This window comes from Coregonus clupeaformis, chromosome 24 (assembly GCF_020615455.1).
Source record: "Coregonus clupeaformis isolate EN_2021a chromosome 24, ASM2061545v1, whole genome shotgun sequence".
Lineage (NCBI taxonomy): Eukaryota > Metazoa > Chordata > Actinopteri > Salmoniformes > Salmonidae > Coregonus > Coregonus clupeaformis.
Genome location: NC_059215.1, coordinates 41,270,068 through 41,293,152, shown reverse-complemented (window position 1 = coordinate 41,293,152; position 23,085 = coordinate 41,270,068). Strand labels below are relative to the sequence as shown.

At 44.3% G+C, this 23,085-nt stretch overlaps 1 protein-coding gene across 2 annotated transcripts in view; it reads left to right on the top strand.

Moving 5' to 3' along the window:
• The window catches only part of LOC121538534 (nuclear receptor coactivator 3), a 104,720-nt gene that overhangs the window by 68,584 nt on the left and 13,051 nt on the right, over positions 1–23,085 (top strand). For both annotated transcript variants that reach the window (XM_041846658.2, XM_041846657.2), the window contains 4 exons: positions 11,799–11,906; positions 13,568–13,728; positions 21,760–21,860; positions 21,967–22,141. In XM_041846658.2, the coding sequence (XP_041702592.1) occupies positions 11,818–11,906; positions 13,568–13,728; positions 21,760–21,860; positions 21,967–22,141 (526 nt within the window). In that variant the 5' untranslated portion in view covers positions 11,799–11,817. The remainder of the gene's footprint in view (positions 1–11,798; positions 11,907–13,567; positions 13,729–21,759; positions 21,861–21,966; positions 22,142–23,085) is intronic.

Sequence of the window (23,085 nt, the reverse complement as noted above, 5' to 3'; positions counted from 1 at the left end):
AGGAAGCAACACTAATTGACAATACATTTCACATGCTGTTGTGCAAATGGAATAGACTTTATAGGAAATTATAGGCAATTAGCAAGACACCCGCAATAAAGGACTGGTTTTGCAGGTGGTGACCACAGACCACTTCTCAGTTCCTATGCTTCCTGGCTGATGTTTTGGTCACTTTTGAATGCTGGCGATGCTTTCACTCTAGTGGTAGCATGAGACGGAGTCTACAACCCACACAAGTGGCTCAGGTAGTGCAGCTCATCCAGGATGGCACATCAATGCGAGCTGTGGCAAGAAGGTTTGCTGTGTCTGACAGCGTAGTGTCCAGAGCATGGAGGCGCTACCAGGAGACAGGCCAGTACATCAGGAGACGTGGAGGAGGCCGTAGGAGGGCAACAACCCAGCAGCAGGACTGCTACCTCCGCCTTTGTGCAAGGAGGAGCAGCAGGAGCACTGCCAGAGCCCTGCAAAATGACCTCCAGCAGGCCACAAATGTGCATGTGTCTGCTCAAACGGTCAGAAACAGACTCCATGATATCTGACATCCACAGGTGGGGGTTGTGCTTACAGCCCAACACTGTGCAGGACGTTTGGCATTTGCCAGAGAACACCAAGATTGGCAAATTCGCCACTGGCGCACTGTGCTCTTCACAGATGAAAGCAGGTTCACACTGAGCACATGTGACAGAGTCTGGAGACGCCGTGGAGAATGTTCTGCTGCCTGCAACATCCTCCAGCATGACCGGTTTGGCGGTGGGTCAGTCATGGTGTGGGGTGCCATTTCTTTGGGGGGCCGCACAGCCCTCCATGTGCTCGCCAGAGGTAGCCTGACTGCCATTAGGTACCGAGATGAGATCCTCAGACCCCTTGTGAGACCATATGCTGGTGCGGTTGGCCCTGGGTTCCTCCTAATGCAAGACAATGCTAGACCTCATGTGGCTGGAGTGTGTCAGCAGTTCCTGCAAGAGGAAGGCATTGATGCTATGGACCGCCCGTTCCCCAGACCTGAATCCAATTGAGCACATCTGGGACATCATGTCTCGCTCCATCCACCAACGCCACGTTGCACCACAGACTGTCCAGGAGTTGGCGGATGCTTTAGTCCAGGTCTGGGAGGATATCCCTCAGGAGACCATCCGCCACCTCATCAGGAGCATGCCCAGGCGTTGTAGGGAGGTCATACAGGCACGTGGAGGCCACACACACTACTGAGCCTCATTTTGACTTGTTTTAAGGACATTACATCAAAGTTGGATCAGCCTGTAGTGTGGTTTTCCACTTTAATTTTGAGGGTGACTCCAAATCCAGACCTCCATGGGTTGATACATTTGATTTCCATTGATAATTTTTGTGTGATTTTGTTGTCAGCACATTCAACCATGTAAAGAAAAAAGTATTTAATAAGATTATTTCATTCATTCAGATCTAGGATGTGTTATTTTAGTGTTCCCTTTATTTTTTTGAGCAGTGTATATGTTTGTAAACTTACTATTAAGAAGCAACATGATAATTGAGTGTCCATATAGCTGTACCATGATATTTGCACTGTTAAGCATATTGTAACTGCAACTAAGTATGGCCAGGCACGACTCCAACACCATCATTTAAGTTTGCAGACGACACAACAGTGGTAGGCCTGATCACCAACAACGATGAGACAGCCTATAGGGAGGAGGTCAGAGACCTGGCCGTGTGGTGCCAGGATAACAACCTCTCCCTCAACGTGATCTAATTATGTGACTTCTGACGGTAATTGGTTGCACCAGATCTTATTTAGGGGCTTCATAGCAAAGGGGGTGAAAACATATGCACGCACCAGTTTTCCGTTATTTATTTGTAAAAAAAATTTGAAACAAGTAATTTTTTTAATTTCACTTCACCAATTTGGACAATTTTGTGTATGTCCATTACATGAAATCCAATTAAAAATCAATTTAAATTACAGGTTGTAATGCAACAAAATAGGAAAAACGCCAAGGGGGATGAATGCTTTTGCAAGGCACTGTATGTTTTTTTTGTGCAAATATACAGTACCGTTCAAAAGTTAACTGGCTCTAACCAGAAGAGAAAGAGGAGTGAGAGGCCCCAGTGCACAACTGAGCAAGAGGACAAATACATTGGAGTGTCTAGTTTGAGAAACAGATGCCTCACAGGTCTTCAACTGCCAGCTTCAGTTTGCACTGTTCTGTGAAGGGAGTAGTACACGGCATTGTACGAGATCTTCAGTTTCTTGGCAATTTCTCGCATGGAATAGCCTTCATTTCTCAGAACAAGAATAGACTGACGAGTTTCAGAATAAAGTTATTTGTTTCTGGCCATTTTGAGCCTGTTATCGAACCCGCAATTGCTGATGCTCCAGATTCTCAACTAGTCTCAAGAAGGCCAGTTTTATTGCTTTTTAATCAGCACAACAGTTTTCAGCTGTGCTAACATAATTGCAAAAGGGTTTTCTAATGATCAATTAGCATTTTTAAATGATGAACTTGGAATTGCAAATACAACGTGGCATTGGAACACAGGACTGATTGTTTCTGATAATGGGCCTCTGTACGCCTATGTAGATATTCCATAAAAAATCAGCCGTTTCCAGCTACAATAGCCATTTACAACATTAACAATGTCTACACTGTATTTCTGATCAATTTGATGTTATTTTAATGGACAAAAAAATTGATTTTCTTTCGAAATCAAGGACATTTCTAAGTTACATTTTAGTCATTTAGTGCAAACGCAATCAGTTTTGACCCCAAACTTTTGAACGGTAGTGTGTATATATACACTACCGGTCAAAAGTTTTAGAACACCTACTCATTCAAGGGTTTGTTCTTTATTTTTACTATTTTCTACATTGTAGAATAATAGTGAAGACATCAAAACTATGAAATAACACATATGGAGTCATGTAGTAACAAAATAAGAAATGTTAAACAAATCAAAATATATTTTATATTTGAGATTCTTCAAATAGCCACCCTTTGCCTTGATGACAGCTTTGCACCCTCTTGGCATTCTCTCAACCAGCTTCACCTGGAATTGGTACGTCAAAAATCTCTTCCCAACTATTTTGCAATCTATATGGGAAGGCTGTCAATCCTTTGGTCCTTAAATGAAACTGGTATACTTTTTTATTCATCACAATTTTCTTTAACCGATTATGGTCTTTAATGCAGGGCCGACAGACATGTTCCTTACTTTTTCCACTTTCCTCTTCCATTTTTGCTGTAATGCTGCAATTATTTGGTTGTAATTTTGGGTAGATTAGACATTTCCTCATGGCTTGGTTTTTACTCTGACATGCACTGTCAACTGTGGGACCTTATATACAGTGGGGAAAAAAGGATTTAGTCAGCCACCAATTGTGCAAGTTCTCCCACTTAAAAAGATGAGAGATGTCTGTAATTTTCATCATAGGTACACGTCAACTATGACAGACAAATTGAGGGAAAAAAATCCAGAAAATCACATCGTAGGATTTTTAATGAATTTATTTGCAAATTATGGTGGAAAATAAGTATTTGGTCACCTACAAACAAGCAACATTTCTGGCTCTCACAGACCTGTAACTTCTTCTTTAAGAGGCTCCTCTGTCCTCCACTCGTTACCTGTATTAATGGCACCTGTTTGAACTTGTTATCAGTATAAAAGACACCTGTCCACAACCTCAAACAGTCACACTCCAAACTCCACTATGGCCAAGACCAAAGAGCTGTCAAAGGACACCAGAAACAAAATTGTAGACCTGCACCAGGCTGGGAAGACTGAATCTGCAATAGGTAAGCAGCTTGGTTTGAAGAAATCAACTGTGGGAGCAATTATTAGGAAATGGAAGACATACAAGACCACTGATAATCTCCCTCGATCTGGGGCTCCACGCAAGATCTCACCCCTTGGGGTCAAAATGATCACAAGAACGGTGAGCAAAAATCCCAGAACCACACGGGGGACCTAGTGAATGACCTGCAGAGAGCTGGGACCTAAGTAACAAAGCCTACCATCAGTAACACACTACGCCGCCAGGGACTCAAATCCTGCAGTGCAAGACGTGTCCCCCTGCTTAAGCCAGTACATGTCCAGGCCCGTCTGAAGTGCATTTGGATGATCCAGAAGAGGATTGGGAGAATGTCATATGGTCAGATGAAACCAAAATATAACTTTTTGGTAAAAACTCAACTCGTCATGTTTGGAGGACAAAGAATGCTGAGTTGCATCCAAAGAACACCATACCTACTGTGAAGCATGGGGGTGGAAACATCATGCTTTGGGGCTGTTTTTCTGCAAAGGGACCAGGACGACTGATCCGTGTAAAGGAAAGAATGAATGGGGCCATGTATCGTGAGATTTTGAGTGAAAACCTCCTTCCATCAGCAAGGGCATTGAAGATGAAATGTGGCTGAGTCTTTCAGCATGACAATGATCCCAAACACACCGCCCGGGCAACGAAGGAGTGGCTTCGTAAGAAGCATTTCAAGGTCCTGGAGTGGCCTAGCCAGTCTCCAGATCTCAACCCCATAGAAAATCTTTGGAGGGAGTTGAAAGTCTGTGTTGCCCAGCGACAGCCTCAAAACATCACTGCTCTAGAGGAGATCTGCATGGAGGAATGGGCCAAAATACCAGAAACAGTGTGTGAAAACCTTGTGAAGATTTACAGAAAACGTTTGACCTGTGTCATTGCCAACAAAGGGTATATAACAAAGTATTGAGAAACTTTTGTTATTGACCAAATACTTATTTTCCACCATCATTTGCAAATAAATTCATTAAAAATCCTACAATGTGATTTTCTGGATAATTTTTTCTCATTTTGCCTGTCATAGTTGACGTGTACCTATGATGAAAATTACAGGCCTCTCTCATCTTTTTAAGTGGGAGAACTTGCACAATTGGTGGCTGACTAAATACTTTTTTTCCCCACTGTAGATAGGTGTGTGCCTTTCCAACTCATGTCCAATCAATTGAATTTACCACAGGTGGACCAATCAAGATCTAGAAACATCTCTAGGATAATCAATGGAAACAGGATGCACCTGAGCTCAATTGCAAGTCTCATAGCAAAGGGTTGAATACTTATTAAATGTAAATAAGGTATTTCAGTTTTTTATTTTTAATAAATGTGCAAACATTTCTAAAAACCTGTTTTCGCTTTGTCATTATGGGGTATTATGTGTAGATTGATGAGGAAAATGTTTAATTTAATCAATTTTAGAATAAGACTGTAATGTAACAAAATGTGGAAAAGGTGGTCTGAATACTTTCCGAATGCACGGTATGCTAAAGTAGAAACGACAACACGATATACAGAAAATAAGGCACTTGCGTTGATAGGAACGCACATATGTCCAAAGTTATTATTTTTAAGGAAAACAACAATGAAGGCAATGAGAGCGCCAGCCAGAAAATGTGCCAGGGGGAAAAGTTTGTGCTAGACTCCGCTAATGTCTGCATACTTGATCTGGGGAAACACTGGGAAGGTACTTGGGCTTTCATCGAAGAGAGAAGCTTGTCCAGTTCAGTAACGCCTCAAACATAAATTGTCCGCAACACTGAAATGGGCTACTTCTGTGTGAATTAATGAGGAGGTGGAACACACCTCAATTCAAAGTGTTGTTAGAAAATAAAAGTTGTTAGAAAATAATTTCAAATTGACAGCGTTGGTTAACTGTCCTGTTAGAGATATTTGTAACTCACACGTGAAAAGGTTAAGAGATAGAGGCCCGTCCTTTAAAAAGAGCACATGGTGCCACCTACAGTACAGAACCAGATCCGCAGCCAACATCATTTCGAACGCCTTGACCTCAGTTGTACTGCATCATTATAAAAAAATAAAAATTAAATAATCTTGCATATCTTAATTTCTTCCCACAATTGACTAATAATATGCGTAATAATATAAGCACTTCTACGGAGGATTGTTACCTATAACAAGGACTGGCAGTTGGAATTCTACATTTTTGTCAACAGATGTGGGTTGCATACACTCACTCACCCCACCCATCTCAAACAAACACCTCTGCCCCTCTCTCCCCTTCCACCCATAGATCGACCTACAGATTTGATTAACCAATATCTAGTCCTATCAGATGGAGCTCGGATAAACCCCTTCCCCCCAATACCCACACACGCTGGTCCCCTGTTGTGACCCATATTCCCAAGCACCTCTGTGCAGTCAGACCATTTGATTATTCTGTGCCGGCAGGGCCCCCTCTCTGATTGTCTGAGTGTGACTCCCTCCCCATGGGTTTCTGCAGCCAGTGTTGCCAGTACTGCCACTACCTGGGTGGGGTATTCCACCGGTATTCCAACTGGCTAGGTACGAGTTCATCATGGTTCTCATTAGCAGCTTTGAGAAAATCCTTGTATATTATGCTCACCATCCGGGGGCTTTGGCTTTTGGACCTACAGTGGGGGAAAAAGTATTTAGTCAGCCACCAATTGTGCAAGTTCTCCCACTTAAAAAGATGAGAGAGGCCTGTAATTTTCATCATAGGTACACGTCAACTATGACAGACAAAATGAGAAAAAAATATCCAGAAAATCACATTGTAGGATTTTTAATGAATTTATTTGCAAATTATGGTGGAAAATAAGTATTTGGTCAATAACAAAAGTTTCTCAATACTTTGTTATATACCCTTTGTTGGCAATGACACAGGTCAAACGTTTTCTGTAAGTCTTCACAAGGTTTTCACACACTGTTGCTGGTATTTTGGCCCATTCCTCCATGCAGATCTCCTCTAGAGCAGTGATGTTTTGGGGCTGTCGCTGGGCAACACGGACTTTCAACTCCCTCCAAAGATTTTCTATGGGGTTGAGATCTGGAGACTGGCTAGGCCACTCCAGGACCTTGAAATGCTTCTTACGAAGCCACTCCTTCGTTGCCCGGGCGGTGTGTTTGGGATCATTGTCATGCTGAAAGACCCAGCCACGTTTCATCTTCAATGCCCTTGCTGATGGAAGGAGGTTTTCACTCAAAATCTCACGATACATGGCCCCATTCATTCTTTCCTTTACACAGATCAGTCGTCCTGGTCCCTTTGCAGAAAAACAGCCCCAAAGCATGATGTTTCCAACCCCATGCTTCACAGTAGGTACGGTGTTCTTTGGATGCAACTCAGCATTCTTTGTCCTCCAAACACGACAAGTTGAGTTTTTACCAAAAAGTTATATTTTGGTTTCATCTGACCATATGACATTCTCCCAATCCTCTTCTGGATCATCCAAATGCACTCTAGCAAACTTCAGACGGGCCTGGACATGTACTGGCTTAAGCAGGGGGACACGTCTGGCACTGCAGGATTTGAGTCCCTGGCGGCGTAGTGTGTTACTGATGGTAGGCTTTGTTAATTGGTCCCAGCTCTCTGCAGGTCATTCACTAGGTCCCCCCGTGTGGTTCTGGGATTTTTGCTCACAGTTCTTGTGATCATTTTGACCCCATGGGGTGAGATCTTGCGTGGAGCCCCAGATCGAGGGAGATTATCAGTGGTCTTGTATGTCTTCCATTTCCTAATAATTGCTCCCACAGTTGATTTCTTCAAACCAAGCTGCTTACCTATTGCAGATTCAGTCTTCCCAGCCTGGTGCAGGTCTACAATTTTGTTTCTGGTGTCCTTTGACAGCTCTTTGGTCTTGGCCATAGTGGAGTTTGGAGTGTGACTGTTTGAGGTTGTGGACAGGTGTCTTTTATACTGATAACAAGTTCAAACAGGTGCCATTAATACAGGTAACGAGTGGAGGACAGAGGAGCCTCTTAAAGAAGAAGTTACAGGTCTGTGAGAGCCAGAAATGTTGCTTGTTTGTAGGTGACCAAATACTTATTTTCCACCATAATTTGCAAATAAATTCATTAAAAATCCTACAATGTGATTTTCTGGAAAAAAAAATCTCAATTTGTCTGTCATAGTTGACGTGTACCTATGATGAAAATTACAGGCCTCTCTCATCTTTTTAAGTGGGAGAACTTGCACAATTGGTGGCTGACTAAATACTTTTTCTCCCCACTGTACCCTGCCAGGCAGGCTCAGATTATTGAGGGGACGGTGCTGCTTTAGTGGGTCTCTGACTGCGTTCACCTTTCTGTCATGGCTGCGTAGGCTACTTGCAGTAGGCCTATAAAACGAATAAGAACTTCTACTTAGTGGGTGGGTCGCTCAGGTGAGTCTAGGATATAGGGTTGGCACCGTTCGATCATAATAGGAAAAAAATAAACAAACAATATATTTTAATTTTTAAATGTATATCCCATATCTGCGCAAAAGTGAAGACTCGCGCTGTCACAACTCCTGCTCGCAGACACACATGGGCTCTGGCATTTGCAACCATTTTCCTTACTCATTCACTTAACTCATCACACTTTTCCAATCACAAAAAACACACAGGCACCCCATCTTCCTACACACCCGCACTCCACTCACATATACACCCTTACATACCCACATACTGTGCCTTTTATGTCCTCTGTTTGTCGTGTTTTTATTTCTACCTTGTTGATTCCTGCCTAATTTCAGGCGTTGGGTACTTTTGTGTTCCAGTTCCTTGTATTTCGGGATTTATTATTTCATGGACCATTTTTTTATCTATTTATAAATACTATACATAAAAAAATAGAATACCAATAATTATTTTGTTGTATTTTATTATTTCATTTAATTTTTTTTACAATCCCTCCAAGTATTTATTTTTGTTGGCTCTGATATTTTCAATTCCTACCAGTGCCATGCAGGTACCATGGGACCATTAGGCTGCTGGGTGGTTGGTATTCTGGAGGGGGTTCAACCTCTGGGCTTTCTGGAGCACTTGGTGAGTCACAACCCATGGCAAATGGAAGTGGGCAGAATATTAATTGAGAAAAGAAAACCCAGAGTTTAACCTTGACCTCGGTCTCAACCTCCCGGCCCACATGCCAGTAACTACAGTAGGAGCATGTGGAATGGATAAACGTCAGACAGAGGGAATATATTGAGGGAGGTTCACTCGGAGAGAGAGGTGGACGACAACTTCATCAACGTTTACTTACACTCATTGTAGCTCTCTGGAGTCGTGGCTTTTTTCTCCCAAAATCGTTCTCCCCTTCCTGTCCCAGCCCCCCTACTTCCCAGTGTGCCACCAGGCCCCAGTGCCTGTGGCATGTAATTGACTTTTCTCCCTGCGCTGCTCTGGAGGAGCGGGTGGAAGGGTGGCTCACGCCACACTGGAGGTGACCCATTTCCCTGGGGCATTCAGCAGCCCTCCTAATCAGTCATCCTCTGGGGCCGCCTCATTCACTGCAATTAGAGCGCTGGAGCCATCTCTCTCTCCCTTTCTCTCTCTCGGTCTCTCTCTTTCTCTCTGTCTCTCTCTCTCCCTTTCTCTCTCTCGGTCTCTCTTTCTCTCTGTCTCTCTCTCTCCCTTTCTCTCTCTTTGAGAACTCTATCAATAGACAGGCAGGCAGGCATGCTCAGTAATGGTGGAAAAGAAGACCGCTAGGGCTTTAGTTAAACCCTTCCTTTAGCTCTAGTCCTAAGCGCCTCTCTTTAATTCCTCCCCCTTTCCTCCCTCCCAGACAGACAGACAGACAGAGATCGTAAAGCAGGTAGGAGAAGGTCCTCTTGGGAAGGATTGACAGGGATGGATAGATTGAAGGAAACACGTATGGGAGGGAGGGAGAGAGAGGGAGAGCTAGAGGGAGGGACTGAGGGAGTGTCTTCTAAACAAAGCTGCTTGTGAAATCCTCAGAGTGAAACCTTTTTTTGCACATAATCACGTGTTTCCCAACATACAGAGCTACAGTATGATGCTTCCTAATTAAGGTCAATGTTGTTGTCTGGAGTGGAAACTCCTGTGCCTCCACACCAATACAGGACTGAGGGAGGAGGAGCATCACACCACCTTCCAACATCATGGAGCTCCACTGGCTGCTTTTCCATTTGATTGATTTCACATTTAGATATACCAGAGGACACATTCATTTAGGTCAGGGATGGGCAACTGGCTGGTTGGGTGGTTGCCTTTTGAAGGCCCTCGGATCAATAGTAGAATACGCAACGTGCAATTTCGAAATTTGGTTGTGCATCAACAGTTTTTCTCTTATGTCAGTCGCTGATAGTCACTCAATTAGCCCATGTCAGCTAAAATGTTTTAGATTGGTAAATTAGTTTAGCGGCCAGCTATCTAATCTTGTAGTAGGCCTAATCATGGTTGAATTACCGACTGGGGGCCCCCATTGATTTTGTTAGTCACTCTCACTCAGATATCATATTGAAAACTGGAAAGATGTCTCTCCACCCTATAACAAAATGTGTAGAATTGCAGGAAATTAACAAAAAAAATGTCTCTCCGCTGTCGAAGGGGGTTGTTAAAATATTTTGCTTGCAAGGTGGGGCGGGTATGGATGTGGGTACACAGACCCGCGAGCCACTGCGGCCCCTAATTATGAGTTCAGCCATTTTTTGTGGCCTCCACCCAATCAAAGTTGCCCATCCCTGATTTAGGTGATGTTGTCAGACCAGCAGGCATGATTGAATGCATAGGCTGGGTAGAACGTCTGTTCACGAGCCATTCTAGTGTGCTATCTTTAGAACATTAGAGTTCACTATTTGGCACAGCTGGGATGACGTGGCATTGAACGCACTCTTTCTGTCATGCCAATCGAATGTCCTTGAAATGATTGAAATAGAAATCCAAGTGATTGATAAACATTACTTCTAAGAATTGTAACAAAAAATATCTGTAAAACAAATGGATAGAATTATGGAATGGCAACACTGCTTCCTCTCCCTCTTGTGGCTTGCTTTTCTATACAGTAGAGGCTTCTTCATGCATGTCGGTCAGAGGGTAACCATGTAATCAATGGAATAAAAATGATGCACTTGCTGTGAAGGTTAAGAAGGGCAATGGAGTGTTGTTCTCCTCCTGATCGTGCACCACATCCCACCTTTTCTTCTGTCTCGCTCTCTTCCACGCCTTCTCTCACTCTCTTCCCGCTCTTCCTCTTGCTCCCTCCCCTTCACTACGCTTTTCCCTCCCCTCTCTGCTTCCCTCGGTCCTCTCTCTCTTTCCAGCTACGAAAAAGTCATAGCTGTATCGAAGTGCTGTGTTTTCAGGGAATCGCCACCGATCTCACTCTCTATCCTCCTGCTCTCTTCCTGCACCCCCCCACCCCATGTCCAATCCCTTTCTCTGTCTCTCACCTCATTCACTCTCCCTCCTTTTGCATTCTCTCCCTCTGCCCCCTCTTCTGCTCTCTCTCTCTTTCCCTCCCTCCTACCTTTCTCCAGCGTCACTGGTAAATAAATGGACCAATCAGCATGGACTTCATGCTGCCAGCTTCTCCTTTCCTTTCTTCTCTTCCTCCCCCTCCCCTCTGCACCTTAGACAGCCTACTTCCTGTAGACAGAGTGTGATGCATTGTAGGAGACAGACTGCTGTCTAACAGGGTTAGTCGTGCGGCGTGTCTTACTGTCAGAGACACTGCTAATCCTTGTGTGTCTGTGTGTGTGTGCGAGGTCATACACACACACTACCCTGAGAGGAGGAGGCAGACGATGCAATATAGATTTTTCATATTGTGCCAATAGTGATTTGCATAAAATAAGCTTAAGAGTACCCTGGTGGTTGTATATTTAGCATAAAGCTTCTCCTACACGTTAGTGTGGGTCTCCCTCTGGGTTTGAACATTATCCACAGCCATAAGGTTAGATGTCTTTATATATGGATGTTTCCACCCCTTTTCGTTTTCTTCCCCACCCAGCTACATTAACAACATATTATTGACTTTCCCTCCCATCTCACCTGTGGCTAAGCGTGTGTGTTTGTCCTGTCCCTGTCAGGTGCTGATATGTGTACACGATGAGCGGACTGGGGGACAACTCCATGGAGCCTCTGAGCTCGGAAAACCGAAAACGCAAGCTCTCCACCTGCGACACGCCTGGTCTTGGGTGAGTAGGGGCTGGTGTTAGGCCATGGGATGGGGGTATTTGGGGATTTTCTTTTTTGGGGTTATGTAAAATAAGCATACAAATACAAATATATTTTGTCAAGTCAGATGATACATTTTTGTTCATACATTTTATGAATTAACTTCCAAATTTACATTCAAACAGGGTGTAGTCTTTTTACTGTAGCCTACTGTAGGTCAACCCTGGTTCTGAATCAGGAGATCTCTAGTAGCCGTAATCATTCACTTTAAAAGTTTCTTAGCTACGCTACAGTTTGAAAGTGTCTAGACATTAGAGTGTCTAGTTTGAGAAACAGGCGCCTCACAGGTCCTCAACTGGCAGCTTCATTAAATAGTACCCGCAAAACACCAGTTTCAACGTCAACAGTGAAGAGGTCGACTCCAGAATGCTGACCTTCTATGCAGAGTTGCAAAGAAAAAGCCATATCTCAGACTGGCCAATAAAAAGAAAATATTAAGATGGGCAGTCTGAGATATGGCTTTTTCTTTGCAACTCTGCCTAGAAGGTCAGCATTCTGGAGTCGCCTCTTCACTGTTGACGTTGAGACTCGTGTTTTGCGGGTACTATTTAATGAAGCTGCCAGTTGAGGACCTGTGAGGCGCCTGTTTCTCAAACTAGACACTAATGTATTTGTCCTCTTGCTCAGTTGTGCACCGGGGCCTCTCACTCCTCTTTCTATTCTGGTTAGAGCCAGTTTGCACTGTTCTGTGAAGGGAGTAGTACACAGCGTTGTACGAGATCTTTAGTTTCTTGGCAATTTCTCGCATGGAATAGCCTTCATTTCTCAGAACAAGAATAGACTGACGAGTTTCAGAAGAAACTTATTTGTTTCTGGCCATTTTGAGCCTGTAATCGAACCCACAATTGCTGATGCTCCAGATTCTCAACTAGTCTCAAGAAGGCCAGTTTTATTGCTTCTTTAATCAGCGCAACAGTTTTCAGCTGTGCTAACATAATTGCAAAAGGGTTTTCTAATGATCAATTAGCCTTTTTAAAATGATAAACTTGGATTAGCAAACACAACGTGCCATTGGAACACAGGACTGATGGTTGCTGATAATGGGCCTCTGTACGCCTATGTAGATATTCCATAAAAAATCAGCAGTTTCCAGCTACAATAGCCATTTACAACATTAACAGTGTCTACACTGTATTTCTGATCAATTTGATGTTATTTTAATGGACAAAAAAATGGCTTTTCTTTCGAAAACAAGGACATTTCTAAGTGACCCCAAACTTTTCAATGGTAGTGTATGTAGAATTAATGTATACATTCATACCTGAACTAGAGAATGGTTGTAGGGTGAAAAAGCCACATGCCCCAGAATGCTTTACTATAAATAACGCAGAGACTGCTCAGATTCACTAACCATGGACATGTAGAGACAAGTTATTTGGAAATAGGCCAACTTCCTTGAATACACTGGGTGTACCAGGTTCATATTCAGTAAGGCATGCAATGAAAAAGGGTTTAAAACATTTTGCAATGGAAAACAAAAACAAGCATTTCTTATTGGACAGTTTCAGGTAATCCCTCCCTGTTTCAGTCCATTTTCTTATGTTTGAATGCAACCCTGATGAAACAATGGTAAATAATAATGGTGAATACCAGTAGTAAAACACAGTGGCACCCCCTGTAGGTGTGAGCGAAGGCGGCGGGAGCAGGAGAGTAAATACATTGAGGAGCTGGCCGAACTGATCTCTGCCAATCTCAGTGACATCGACAGCTTCAACGTCAAGCCAGACAAGTGTGCTATCCTCAAGGAGACGGTGCGGCAGATCAGACAGATCAAGGAGCAGGGTGAGTAGACACACACTGTAGCGGTGGCTAACCCATTAGTAATATCTATCACTTTATCACTGACTACACAGTACCACTGCTAGACATGGCTATCTCAGAACCAGTACTGTGGATATGTCAGAAAAAGCACCCTATTCCCTATGTAGTGCACTACTTTTGATCAGAGCCTGTGGACTGGACTAATACTAAACCCAACACCATTACTTCCATCATGTCACCCCGAAATCTGTGGCTCCCAATGTTGTTAGTGCACCTAAAGCCTTTGGAGTGTTGTTGGCCTTGATGGTAGCCTTGCAGATGTGAACATAGCACTGGAGTAGCACTGGAAAGCCAGCTGGGCTAAGAGGGAGGCAGTAAGAGCTAATAGTATAGAGCAAGTCTGTAAGAGGTCTGGAGCACTGGCTGTGTTTCTCCCCCAGAGCAGCTGAGGAGAGGAGAGGAGAGGAGAGGAGAGGAGAGGAGAGGAGAGGAGAGGAGAGGAGAGGAGAGGAGAGGAGAGGAGGATCTCAATTGCATACTCCTCGCGTCCTCTCTCCTCTCCGCGCCTCCTTCTCAAAACCCATTAGATATGGTCATTTTCACATTTTCATAAATTCTTAGAATGTTTGGGAATTACAGTTGAAGTCGGAAGTTTACATACACTTAGGTTGGAGTCATTAAAAATAATTATTAATTAACAAATTTCTTGTTAATAAACTATAGTTTTGTAAAGTCGGTTAGGACATCTACTTTGTGCATGACACAAGTAATTTTTCCAACAATTGTTTACAGACAGATTATTTCACTTATAATTCACTGTATCACAATTCCAGTGGGTCAGAAGTTTACATACACTAAGTTGACTGTGCCTTTAAACAGCTTGGAAAATTCCAGAAAATGATGTCATGGCTTTAGAAGCTTCTGATAGGCTAATTGACACCATTTGAGTCAATTGGAGGTGTACCTGTGGATGTATTTCAAGGCCTACCTTCAAACTCAGTGCCTCTTTGCTTGACATCATGGGAAAATCAAAAGAAATCAGCCAAGACCTCAGAAAATATATTGTAGACCTCCACAAGTCTTGTTCATCCTTGGGAGCAATTTCCAAACGCCTGAAGGTACCACGTTCATCTGTACAAACAATAGTACGCAATTATAAACACCATGGGACCATGCAGCCGTCATACCGCTCAGGAAGGAGACGCGTTCTGTCTCCTAGAGATGAACGTACTTTGGTGTGAAAAGTGCAAATCAATCCCAGAACAACAGCAAAGGACCTTGTGAAGATGCTGGAGGAAACAGGTATCTATATCTACAGTAAAAAGAGTCCTATATCGACATAACCTGAAAGGCCGCTCAGCAAGGAAGAAGCCATTGCTCCAAAACCGCCATAAAAAAGCCAGACTACGGTTTGCAACTGCACATGGGGACAAAGATCGTACTTTTTGGAGAAATGTCCTCTGGTCTGATGAAACAAAAATAGAACTGTTTGGCTATAATGACCATCGTTATGTTTGGAGGAAAAAGGGGGTGGCTTGCAAGCCGAAGAACACCATCCCAACCGTGAAGCACGGGGGTGGCAGCATCATGCTGTGGGGGTGCTTTGCTGCAGGAGGGGCTGGTGCACTTCACAAAATAGATGGCATCATGAGGAAGGAAAATTATGTGGATATATTGTCTCAAGACATCAGTCAAGAAGTTAAAGCTTTTTCGCAAATGGGTCTTTCAAGCATAATTCCAAAGTTGTGGCAAAATGGCTTAAGGACAACAAAGTCAAGGTATTGGAGTGGCCATCACAAAGCTCTGACCTCAATCCTATAGAAGATTTGTGGGCAGAACTGAAAAAGCGTGTGCGAGCAAAGACGCCTACAAACCTGACTCAGTTACACCAGCTCTGTCAGGAGGAATGGGCCAACATTCACCCAACTTATTGTGGGAAGCTTGTGGAAGGCTACCCTAAACGTTTGACCCAAGTTAAACAATTTAAAGGCAATGCTACCAAATACTAATTGAGTGTATGTAAACTTCTGACCCACTGGGAATGTGATGAAAGAAATAAAAGTTGAAATAAATCATTCTCTCTACTATCATTCTGACATTTCACATTCTTAAAATAAAGTGGTGATCCTAACTGACCTAAGACAGGGAATTTTTACTAGGATTAAATGTCAGGAATTGTGAAAAACTGAGTTTAAATGTATTTGGCATTTATATAAGGCATTATATAAGGCATTTCTGAAAATGCTATAGTAATATAGAATGGGAAAGTGGCCATGTGTTTGGACGATTAACAGACACTGGAGTAAAAAAAATCTGTCTTGTCCAGGACCGGAGTCTACACAGACCGGTGCGCTAAACCAATCAGAGCTTCAGTAGGCCTTTATACAAACAAGCCATTTGCCACACAGGCCTGCCATCATTCACTTTGAACTGGGCTGTGTATTTACAGGCAGTTGCAACAGCACGACTTTAGATCATTAGAATGGATTCGCCAAAAGCCACAAAATACACCAGAATGGATTTCTGCAAATATGTAAACACCACGGGAGTCCTCTTACATTTGGGAACTTTACAGTCCTATTGATCAATCAGCCATGAAAAGGTAGGCTCTCTCTCCCTCAGTTATGCACATCAACAAGATCAACAACTAATGCTAGCCAGAGCAAGATGAGCTCAAATCATACGAAGGAACATTAGATAAACCCTCTCAAACTTTTACAGCTAGTTGGCCATCAAAATTGCACTGATAAACAATGGGGGAATTGTAGCCTCCTCGTCCTTCTGCAGCTTGCCTGCCAATGCATGCTTGTCCCAACCAAGCACCCAAGCTAACTGGCTAAGGTTGGCAAGCTTGCTAGCTAGCTACTTCCAGACACAAATGAGAGAACACCTCACCCTAACCAGAGCTGGTTAGGCTGTTTACATGTTATCTGGAGCAGTCTTGACTAACTATTACATTTTTTGCCTACGTTTACTGACACCGGTCATATTCAGCGGGTGTTGCTCATTCGTAAATTCATCAGTTGTTGTGCTCTGAAAGCGGAGTAGATGGCCAGAGTGAATTTGCGAACACAAGAGATATACTAACTTGATAACAGTCGTTCAAGTTCTTGCTAGCTTAACAAATGACACCTGTTATCTCTAGCTGTGTATAGCCACCAAAAAACTATATGAGGGGAAAAAGTCAGTCACTTGTCCACTCCTCCAATGGCATGACATGACATCCTCCTTGCAGCTAGCTAGCTATCTAGCTAACGTTAGGCTCCGTGTTTTTAGCTTGCTACATAAATAGATATGCTAGCCTATTAGCCATGTTATGACTGACTTGTGATCATTGCCCTTGCTAGTTTGATTGTATTGATATTCCCAGCCTTAGTTACATTCGTCCGTTTTTCTCCAGAATATTGAGTCATTGAAACAGTGCATCCCGAATGGAGGCACCAAACAATGTACCAGGCCAGCTGTGATTTACAACCTGATAGCAATATTTTTTGGACTACCAAGAAATGTATTGGTGAATTATATTAATCATGCATTGAACTGCATCCATTTTGTAGCATAAACTGGAAATCTGATATTTTTGTCTGTTACTAATCTGCAAAGTAGTTAAAACGCTGTCAGTTTCACTTTAAATTGTAGGTCACCGGTTACTTTGTGTGCGAAACATGAAATGTTTTTTGTAATGGGAAGTAATAGTTGTAAGTTTCGATTGGGAAATGCTTAACGGTTGTGTTTTTGTATTCTTATGATTGGGACCTACTGGCTTATTATGTCCAAGTTGATGGACTGCTTATTCTTTAAAATCAAATCAAAATTTATTTGTCACATGCGCCGAATACACAGGTGTAGACCATACCGTGAAATGCTTACTTACAAGCCCTTAACCAACAATGCAATTCAAGAAATAGAGTTAAGAAAATATTTACTAAATAAACTAAAGTAAAAAATAAAATAAAAAGTAACACAAGAAAATAATGAGGCTATATACAGGGGGTAAATAGTCTGGGTGGCCATTTGATTAATTGTTCAGCAGTCTTATGGCTTGGGGGTAGAAGCTGTTAAGGAGCCTTTTGGACCTAGACTTGGGACTCCGGTACCGCTTGCCATGCGGTAGCAGAGAGAACAGTCTATGACTTGGGTGACTGGAGTCTTTGAAAATATTTTGGGCCTTCATCTGACACCGCCTAGTATATAGGTCCTGGATTGCAGGAAGCTTGGCCACAGTGATGTACTGGGCCATACGCACTACGCTCTGTAGCGCCTTATGGTCAGATGCCGAGCAGTTGCCATACCAGGCGGTGATGCAACTGGTCAGGATGCTCTCGATGGTGCAGCTGTATAACTTTTTGAGGATCTGGGGACCCATGCCAAATCTTTTCAGTCTCCTGAGGGGGAAAAGGTGTTGTCGTGCCCTCTTCACGACTTTCTTGGTGTGTTTGGACCATGATAGTTTGTTGATGATGTGGACACCAAGAAACTTGAAACTCCCGACCCGCTCCACTACAGCCCCGTCGATGTGAATGGGGGCGTTTGGCCATCCTTTTCCTGTAGTCCATGATCATCTCCTTTGTCTTGCTCACGTTGAGGGAGAGATTGTTGTCCTGGCACCACATGGCCAGGTCTCTGACCTCCTCCCTATAGGCTGTCTCATCGTTGTCAGTGATCAGGCCTACCACCGTTGTGTTTTCAGCAAACTTAATGATGGCGTTGGAGTCGTGCTTGGCCACGCAGTTGTGGGTGAACAGGGAGGGGACTAAGCACGCACCCCTGAGGGGCCCCGTGTTGAGGATCAGCGTGGCAGATGTGTTGTTGCCTACCCTTACCACCTGGGGGTGGCCCGTCTGGAAATCCAGGATCCAGTTGCAGAGGGAGGCGTTTAGTCCCAGGGTCTTTAGCTTAGTGATGAGCTTTGTGGGCACTATGGTGTTGAACGCTGAGCTGTAGTCAATGAACAGCATTCTCACATAGGTGTTCCTTTTGTCCAGATGGGAAAGGGCAGTATGTAATGCGATTGCGATTGCGTCATCTGTGGATCTGTTGGGGCGGAATGCGACTTTGAGTGGGTTTAGAGTTTCTGGGATGATGGTGTTGATGTGAGCCATGACCAGCCTTTCAAAGCACTTCATGGCTACCAACGTGAGTGCTACGGGGCGGTAGTCATTTAGGCAGGTTACCTTCGCTTTCTTGGGCACAGGGACTATGGTGGTCTGCTTGAAACATGTTGGTATTACAGATTCGGTCAGGGAGAGGTTGAAAATGTCAGTGAAGACACTTGCCAGTTGGTCCGCGCATGCTCTGCGTACAAATCCTGGTAATCAGTCTGGCCCCGCGGCCTTGTGAATGTTGACCTGTTTAAAGGTCTTGCTCACATCGGCTACGGAGAGCGTGATCACACAGTCGTCTAGAACAGCTGGTGCTATCATGTAAGCTTCAGTGTTGCTTGCCTCGAAGTGAGCATAAAAGGCATTTAGCCCGTCTGGTAGGCTTGCGTCACTGGGCAGCTTGCGGCTGGGTTTCCCTTTGTTGTCCGTAATAGTTTGCAAGCCCTGCGGCATCCGACGAGCGTCAGAGCCGGTGTAGTAGGATTCAATCTTAGTCCTGTATTGATGCTTTGCCTGTTTGATGGGGACATAGTGGGATTTCTTATAAGCGTCCGGATTAGTGTCCCACTCCTTGAAAGCGGCAGCTCTAGCCTTTAGCTCGGTGCGGATGTTGCCTGTAATCCATGGCTTCTGGTTGGGATATGTACGTACGGTCACTGTGGGGACAACGTCGTCGATGCACTTATTGATGATGCCGGTGACTGAGGTGGTGTACTCCTCAATGCCATTGGATGAATCCCGGAACATATTCCAGTCTGTGCTAGGAAAACAGTCCTGTAGCGTAGCATCCGCGTCATCTGACCACTTCCGTTTTGAGCGAGTCACAGGTACTTCCTGCTTTAGTTTTTGCTTGAAAGCAGGAATGAGGAGGATAGAATTATGATCCGATTTGCCAAATGGAGGGCGAGCGAGAGCTTTGTATGTGTCTCTGTGTGTTGAGTAAAGGTGGTCTAGAGTTTTTTTTCCCTCTGGTTGCACACCAGTCTCAACGTCAACAGTGAAGAGGCGACTCCGGGATGCTGACCTTCTAGGCAGAGTTGCAAAGAAAAAGCCATATCTCAGACTGGCCAATAAAAAGAAAAGATTAAGATGGGCAGTCTGAGATATGGCTTTTTCTTTGCAACTCTGCATGTAAATGTGATATTTCAGTTCTTTAAATTATTTTTGTAAAAACCTATTTTTCCTTTGTCATTATGGGGTATTGTGTGTAGATTGATTAGGGAAAAAAACAATTTAATCAATTTTAGAATAAGGCTGTAACCTAACAAAATGTGGAAAAAGTTAAAGGGGTCTGAATGCTTTCCGAAGGCACTGTATTTGGCCTGGCAAAGCGGTTTTATGCGCTGACTGAATGGAAGCTGATAATTATGAGTTTTTTACTCCGCTGGTCTCGGGAAGAAATTACGAGTCCTCACTGTCCGAGACCGAGTCAAGACCGAGTACAGATGTATCCAACACCGAGACAAGACCGAGACACTCAATATGTGGTCTCGAGACCGGTCCGAGACCGGTCTTGAGTACTACAACAATGACTATTATAGTACTTTTGAGCGGGTTTCATTCCTCCATTGGATTGACACTGGTTGGGGGACCAGCAGGGAGTAGAAGGCTGAAGTTGGCCCTAGCAGACACTGATCTGAGGTCAGTTTAGTGTCCTAGATCTATCCGAGCCTAATGAAGTGGGTGGGAGATGGGACAGAGACTGAGGCGGGGGGAGGTGACAGTCGGTCTCTGCCACCTCAACAGGAAGGGGAAGAGGGTACAGCTGGCGCTGACTCGCTGGAGACAGGTTGCCATAGTTACCGGAAGTGAATAATGAAGTGGCATTAGGTTTCACTTTTTACCCCTCTGTCTGTCTCTCTTTCTCTCTCTATTTGTCCTCACCCTCTCTCTCTTTCTCTTTCTTCCTCCCTTTCTCCCTCACACTCTTTCTCTCTCTTTCTCTCTCTGTCTCTTACTTTCTCTCTATCTCTTTATCTTTCTGTCAACCTCTACTCTTGTCTCTCCTCTCTCCTCCTTCCACTTCTTTCCAGCTTTCCATTTTGGCCTCATCTGTATTTCTGTCCAATAAAGTGTAGCATCCTCAGGTTGCTCCTAGCATCTTAAGATATTGTGGGAACCACTGGAGCATATCTTCCTCTCTCTCCCTCCCTCTGCCCTAACCCTCTTCTCTGTCTACCCCCCTCTCTCCCTTGCTCTACCTTTCCGTCTCCATCTCTCCACCCCCCCCCTTCTCTCTCTCTCTCTCTCTCTCTCTCTCTCTCTCTCTCTCTCTCTCTCTCTCTCTCTCTCTCTCTCTCTCTCTCTCTCTCTCTCTCTCTCTCTCTCTCTCTCTCTCTCTCTCTCTCCCTTCAGAGCGGGGCTGGTGGCAGGCAGCAGTGGCTGTGTTTCTTTGTGTTTGCTCTCTCTCCCCCCTGGGACCTAATCAGATGGAATGATTCCTGTAGCCTGGCTCCAGACAGCCTCAGCATTAATACTGCTGCTGCCTAGTGCCTGCCTGGGTCTCTGCCTGCCTGCCTACCAACCAGTCCCTCTTGAGTCTCACGCTGAATATTAAGCATGGAGGCAGGAAGGAAGGAAGGAAGGAAGGCTGTTACCTAGTGCACACCATACACTACACTACACTGCTCTGGTCTACACCCAGCCATGGTCTGGTCTCAGCCCCATCGCTCCTTAGAGAAACCTGCATACGGATGTTGCTCACCTTAACTGGTGCTTTGTGTGGACGGAAAGATTAGAAACGCTGACCCCTGGTGGTTGTTGGAGCTCTTAGATTTGAATGTTGAGTTACACAGATCTGTGTTTAGTGTTAACGCCTTTCACAGCTCAGCTCTTCGTTCTTGAAATGTTTTCTTATTCGCACACACACTTGCACAGGAGATGTGTGTTACTTTGTACTTGTTTGTAGACTGAGGTATATATGACTGAACTCTCTCCTCCCTCCATCCAGGCAAAGCGTCCTCCAACGATGACGATGTCCAGAAGTCAGATGTGTCCTCCACGGGACAGGGGGTCATCGACAAGGACCACCTGGGACCGCTCCTGCTGCAGGTGAGGTTAAAGGTCACGACTCTCCTCTTTGATTGGCTGGCTGTACTGTCTGGCATCTTATTGGCCTGTTGTACTGACTGTTCATGTGTTCTCCCTCTGTCCTCAGGCCCTGGATGGCTTTTTATTTGTGGTGAACCGGGAGGGCAGCATAGTGTTTGTGTCTGACAACGTGACCCAGTACCTGCAGTACAAACAGGAGGAGCTCATCAACACCTCCGTCTACAACATCCTCCATGAGGACGACAGGGAAGAGTTCCACAAGAACCTGCCCAAGACCAACGGTACGACACGCTCGCACTCACGGCATACACACACACACACACATGCGAACATACGCACACACACACACTCTCTTTGCATGTCTCTCAACATTCTGCAGTAGGAAGACAGGGTGGAGATGATAAAAGCTAGGAGATGTGGTTAGACAGACATACATTATCATAAACATATACAGACACCTACTCTTCCCTCCTTTCCTTTTCTCTCGCAGTCCCAATAATGAGCAGTTTCTCATAAACACAAAAAAAAACACACACACTGAGACCCACCTGCTCACACACCCAGAAGCACACACATACACACACAGAGCTAGTGCTAAGCAGACAGAGCGTGGCAGAGCTGTCAGTCACACTCAGTGGTCCAGACAGTGTAAAACAGGCCTGTGCTCTATTCAGATCCCATGACAGCCATCTGGAAACTACTCACTATTGAATAATGCACCCCTGCATTTCCCCAGTTTGAATTCTGTGTGTACGTGTGTACGTGTGTGTGTCTATTTATAAAGCTAATTAATTATGGATATGTGTGCTCTGCTGAACCTGCTCCCCGATTTAACTCCCCAGCAGTGTCCCTAAGCAGCGGCTCCAAAGTGTAATTGACTCTCTCTCTCTCTCTCTCTCTCTCTCTCTCTCTCTCTCTCTCTCTCTCTCTCTCTCTCTCTCTCTCTCTCTCTCTCTCTCTCTCTCTCTCTCTCTCTCCATCTCCCACCTCTTTCTCTGTCTCGTACTCTCTGTCTTTTTCACCTACTCTCTTTTTGGTCTGTTGATATGTGTAATATAACTTACTTTGTTGAATAATGTGGTTGCTAGGACTATAGTTTATTTATTTCGCTGTCCCTTTGTCTCTTTCTTGTTAATTCGCTCCCCCATCATTACCTCCGACTCCATGAATGAAATACGCTCTCTCTGCACATTCCTGTGGGATGACCACTGATCACGCCAGCTGG